General features: G+C 37.9%; 1 protein-coding gene across 1 annotated transcript in view; it reads left to right on the top strand.

Moving 5' to 3' along the window:
* LOC140234139 (regulator of telomere elongation helicase 1-like) overlaps nucleotides 1–4,982 on the top strand; it is a 28,978-nt gene extending 23,996 nt beyond the window's left edge. The window contains exons 28-32 of the mRNA XM_072314214.1: nucleotides 813–878; nucleotides 1,572–1,650; nucleotides 2,885–3,025; nucleotides 4,046–4,235; nucleotides 4,888–4,982. Of these exons, the coding sequence (XP_072170315.1) occupies nucleotides 813–878; nucleotides 1,572–1,650; nucleotides 2,885–3,025; nucleotides 4,046–4,235; nucleotides 4,888–4,936 (525 nt within the window). The 3' untranslated portion in view covers nucleotides 4,937–4,982. The remainder of the gene's footprint in view (nucleotides 1–812; nucleotides 879–1,571; nucleotides 1,651–2,884; nucleotides 3,026–4,045; nucleotides 4,236–4,887) is intronic.
* The last annotated feature ends 1,018 nt before the right edge of the window (nucleotides 4,983–6,000 follow it).

Consider the following 6,000-nt stretch of genomic DNA (forward strand, 5'->3'; position numbering starts at 1 on the left):
GACCATTGTTATGCAGTGATTCATAAATTCCCTTAATTTCTTTCTAGGTTTGAAACATGATAATAGAAATGTGGAATATAAATCAGAAGAAAGTTGACTGTGTTAAGCAGTGATATTTTAAAATCTCAGGATCAAAATCCTTCTACATGATGAGCTGCCTGTCAAGACCAAAGAGCCCATTTTACCCAGTTATAGAAAGAGGAATTCAGAGTTTGTGATACATCCTCTATTCAAGAAATATCTCCAGTTTCTCATTTTGCTTACATTCTGCCTGAACTAGAGCTTTGTTGCCCAAACTTGATTTCATACATTACTTGTATTTTTTTTTTTTAAAGCCAGGTGTAAAAGTTGAAGAAAAGTCCTTAATGATAGATTCTGTTTGATCTATTTTGTCAACCACAGCTACATTCAAATAGGGTTATTGGTATAAGTAAACTTTGCGGTACAGTTTGTCATGAAGAAAGGATGATGGAAGGAAATGTTTGAAACTTGTGTGAATCTAAGCATTAGGAGAAGCACCCTCAGCAAGAAATGGGATTTCGACGATGCCAATGCTTATGAAAAAAACATTAAACACTTGCAGGTGTTTATGTGCCATTTGATTTACTGTTGAACTACAGTTGCACATCTAAATTCATATGTAAACTAACCATAACTTCTACAATATCAAGAATTCCAATTTATAAGCAAAATCCTATATACATGTATGCATAATGATAATATCATAGACAAGCCCAAAGTGCTCTACACACAGATTCCTTTTCATTGTAGTATTTATAGGCTTTTCATTCTCATTCTCTTTTTGTTTTTAGGTGAAGAAGCGTGTGAGCAAAGAAAATTACAAAACGTTCTCAAGTGTGATGCAGTCATACAAAAAGGTAATAATAGCTGATAATATCTTGAATAGCTGTTAATATGTTTGATAATATATTGACACACTTGTTACATTATATGTCATGTAATGGTGTGACTTGTGCGTTTATTGTATGTGCTTTGACCTATGCAACTACTTAATGAACATAGGACAAGCTCTTTTCTGGGAGTCTGGAAAGAGAGAAGATATGGTTAATAGGCAATGTTTTTAATTTGGTACCCACATCATACTAGACAGAGATGACGTTACTTAATTGGAATGTTAAGAAAATAATGATGACAGTGCCTGTGTGAGATCAGTGCTTGCACTGAAGTAGGCCACCTGTGATGAACAAGACCACATCATTACCATGTATGCTTGATATTCTGTGATATTTACTGATTTCTGCGTTAACTAGTAAATGGTAAAGATACAATATTCTCTTTTGCATATTCTGGAAGGTTACAGAAGCGAGCGTAAAACACTGCTGGATGTCATCTCATTCTACATACTCATGTAATTACATGAGTGTCTACCCAACAGAAACACAGAAAAATAGCATATCATGCATTGCAGGGAACATACACCATGAAGGAGTGACATTGTAATCATCTTGAATGATACTATGAAATCTAGTGATGTCAGGAATAAAATGTTTGTATCATGAACTCTGAGGCATCAGGTCCGAGGTATCACGCGTTATATCATTTCTCTGTAGGATAATGACTTTGGGGTGATGATAGCTGGCCTGGCAGACCTCTTCACTGATGACCCCACAAAGTACCACCTCTTTCGAAGTAAGTTCATCTCCATCCTGTCAGGTGTGTCTGTTTTCAGACTGTTTTGAGATCACTGCTTTATTACCTAATGTTCCTTGTATCATAGCTGTAATGATTCGAGCTCAAAGTCATGCACCAATTACTCTATGCATAGTCACATCCTTACACAGCAATGTTACAATGATGTTTTTTCTTTGTATTACAAATGGCTTCCATCTGTAGTTTCAGATTTATTTAGACCCCGTTTTTTGTGAAAAACAAGTATGCTATTTGTGTGATACAGTGGAAAGGAGGGGCAAACATTATATAGACAATGACTGGCGGGGGAGGGAACATACCGAATGTTCCACCCGAAGGGTTTGAAATGCTATTGAGGGAGGTTATAAGACACCCTTTCGTACGCATTACAATAATCGGTCATCTGCTTTTTCACATTGTATGGAATAGGCAAATTTATCTTATCGATTGCGTGAAAAATATGATCGTTCAATCGTTTGGTAATCGTTTGTCATTCGTTACGTGAAAATGTTTTCCCATGGGAGAACATGACCAATGTGCCTCCATCATTTTACTGTGTTTAGCCAGTCACTAACCGGTATTTGACTAACTCATTTAATATAATGCAGTGACTTGAAATCAGTGGCAGAAATACACACAGACGGGAAAGAAAAACAAATGTGATGCATCAAATTTGTTTCCCAAAAGATGTAGTGGTTGGTTTTCTGAAGGCAGTTGAAATATTTGATTATATTGGTTTTCTTATGTCTCTTTCTTGGCAGATTATTTTTACTCTGATTTTCCTGATTAGAGCATGGTAACAACATTATTTTGAATTTTCATGCTAATATTTGTAGTCCAGATAAAAGGTTTGGTCACATCTCAGATAGACTGCTTTAACAGTTTATTTACTCATGCTTGCTTCCAAGACAGAAAACACTTTGAGATTACATGTATTTGTATTGAAGATGGACTTGCTAGACTAGTTTGTCACTAGGTTTATAATGGGTCTTATGTATTTAACATACCTGCTTTTTCTGTTGTTACTTTCTTTATTTGTAACACTGTCTGAGCAGAGTTAAGACAATTTGCTTCACTTACCACAGTGAAGAAGCACCTTGGATGTATACCTTTCTTGCTATGATGTTGTGTATCAATACTAAATGCTCTGATGATTTTTTTGGGGGAAAAAAAATCTAAAACATAGAAGATATTTCTTATCAGACATAAACTCCTTTTTCTTCACTTTCCTCAGAATTCTACAGTTTTGTTCGCCCTAGCCATAAGAAGAAGTTTGATGAACTTTGTCGTGAGGTGACAGGAGAAGGATGTGGCTACAAACCAGAGGATAGCAAAGAGAAGAAGAAGACTGAGATCAAGACTGAGAGTCATCCAGGTTGGTCAAACTTTGAGGACAGGTTTAGAGTCATGTAGATTGGTCAAACTGTGAGAATGGGCATAGAATCATCCAGGTTGGTCAAACTGAGAGGACAGGTTTAGAGTGCAGATTGTTCAAATTATGAATAGGTTTAGAATCATCCAGGTTGGTCAAACTGAGAGGAAAGGTTTAAAGCCATGCCGATTGGTCAAACTGTGAGAATAGGTTTTCAAACTGTGATAATAGGTTTAGAGTCATCCAGGTTGGTCAAACTGTGAGAATAGGCTTAGAGTCATCCAGGTTGGTTAAATTGAGAGGACAGGTTTAGAGTCATCTAGGTTGGTCAAACTTTGAGGACAGGTTTAGAGTCATCCATGTTGGTCCAACTGAGAGGACAGGTTTAGAGTCATCCAGGTTGGTCAAACTGAGGACAAGTTTAGAGTCATCCAGGTTGGTCAAACTGTGAGGACAGGTTTGGAGTCATCCAGGTTGGTCAAAGTGTGAGGAAAGGTTTAAAGATACTGGCTTCATGTTTAAATGTATCATTGACACTGATACACTTATCACACTATGGTAACATTTGTCTTAGCAGCCACTTACTTAAAAATAATATACAGCCACTACGCACTTCCATGGAGAGATATACTGGATTGAACACCAGTGCCCCATTGCATAAAAGTTACTATTGTGGTAACTACACTATGGTAACAATACTCAACAGCCAATCAAAATCAAGAATTCCATGGTAGTTACCATTGGATGGCAAAGTTACCGCAATAGAAACTTTTATGCAATGGGGCCCAGGTGTAAAGCAGCTACCATCATTTTTTTTTTCATTTTTTTTTACCTTGTGGGTGGCACTTGAATTTAGTCCGTGCACCTCTCTCTCTCTCACACACACAGACCCACATCTTGAGGCAGGTAATTCAATTACTACCATTTGTATCACAGCGAGCATTAAATCTTTCAGTATTAAGTACATTGCCAGTTTAGTAGGGACAGACTGTATACAAATCTGGCCTTGTTTTTTACTTGTAGGTGGTAAGCGGCTGCTGGAGATTAACACCACCAGTGAGTCGGCAAAGAAGCACTGCTGTGGACTGGGAGAAGCCTCAGCTGCCACCACCAGCAGACACCTTGATAGCACCAGCCAACTAAACCATGGCAGGTCACACTTATTAGGAGTTGGTACTGGGACATTGCTTGCGGGAACAACGGAAGTAACAAGGTATGTTTCATGAGCACTGTCAAAATAACTGGATATCATGTAACTAAAGGGTTAAACTGTCTATATGGTGATACCATTGTGTATGCGAGAGTAATTAATGTAAATTGTGTCAAGTATTACTTTATATGGAAATAAAATCATTTTGAATTGAATTGAAAAGTATCTTTCCTATCTACATGTATGCATATCGTCATTTAGTATGCAAAATTTCGTTTTTCTCATTGAATGTTGTAAGAAGTTTGAGGTATCTTTTAAGGAGTGTGAATCTTGGGGGGGTGGTGGGGGTGAAGGTGTTGGTCTTAAAGGGTGTGGCTCACATTGCAGTGTTTTTCATGATTGTAAACACTAGTTATACTGCACAGCTATTGTAATAAATTGTTTGTGAAAAATTTACTTGCAACATAAGTAGACTGAATGATTGAATGACATGACATCATTGAGTAAATGACGACTTTTATCATACACACACTATAACAAATAGTGATGTGTACATGCAGTGTATGAAATATTGATGGGCTTTGTGAACTGATTGAGGCAAACATGAGTAGGGCATTTCTTGTTTGTGAACACATGTCATATATGTCCCCTATTGTGGAAACAAAGAGTGATTAAAAATGCAATTTGTTCTACTTCTTTTTGTCTCTGTGGACAGAAGCTCATCCAGTGCAATGTCAAACCCAGCAGCACCTTGCAAGCCCTGACCAGTACTACTCACACACCGTTATCACCAAATCACTGGTGTCACCCAAACACCGGCGTCACCAAAGACTGGTATCATCCGAACACCATTATCACCCGAAGATCATTATTGCCCTGACACCTGTATCACCAAAGACTGGTATCACTTGAACACCGGTATCACCACAGACTGGTATCCCCCGAACACCGGTATCACCCAGATACTAGTATCACCAAAGACTGGTATCACCCAAACACAGGTGTCATCCAAACACCGGCATCACCGAAGACTGGTATCACCCGAACACTGGCATCACCAAAGACTGGTATCACCCAGATACCAGTATCACCAAAGATTGATATCACCCAAACACAGGTGCCATCCAGACACTGGTATCACCCAAAAGGATAACAGACAACATCGTCGGTTGAGAATGATAAGGGCGTTAAGTTGCCACTAAACCCATAGTGTTCAAGACAACTTAACGCCCTTCTCGTTCTCAACAGACGACATTATCTTGATGTTTAATTTTATGCAATTGTATTGAATTTTACCTGAAAATTATAAAGAATTTTGAAGCATTCTGTCAGGGGTTATTTATAGTCAGCGTGTTGTTGTTTAATCTACGCCTTCACTTTTTGCTCAAACTGTAGGACTGAAAGCTACTCAAACAAAGTGTTTTGAAATAGCAGTGCGTGTAAGAAATACATCGTTTGTCTGTTTATAGGACCAAATTTTAGGATTGCTAATGTAATGGAAAATGAAGGGATTATGAATTGACATAGGACACCAGAGTACCTACTCCTACTAGAAGCATTCCCAGCCTCTGCCAACCCTGTCTGTAAAGTGATATCTCAGTCTGGACATTTAAAGAGAGAAATGACATTGGCGCATCAAAATATTAAACGACAGCATTTGTTGTTGTTGTTGTTGTTGTATGTGTGTGTGTGGGGGGGGGGGGCTTATGGAATTACCACAGATTTACATATTTTAGATTATGGTCTTTTGAGGGGGAACCATGCATTTTACAATGGTACATTTTAAATCAGGCAATCAAGTAAATACAATTTATAATAATATGAAATG

The sequence above is a fragment of the Diadema setosum genome, chromosome 10, assembly GCF_964275005.1.
Source record: "Diadema setosum chromosome 10, eeDiaSeto1, whole genome shotgun sequence".
NCBI lineage: Eukaryota > Metazoa > Echinodermata > Echinoidea > Diadematoida > Diadematidae > Diadema > Diadema setosum.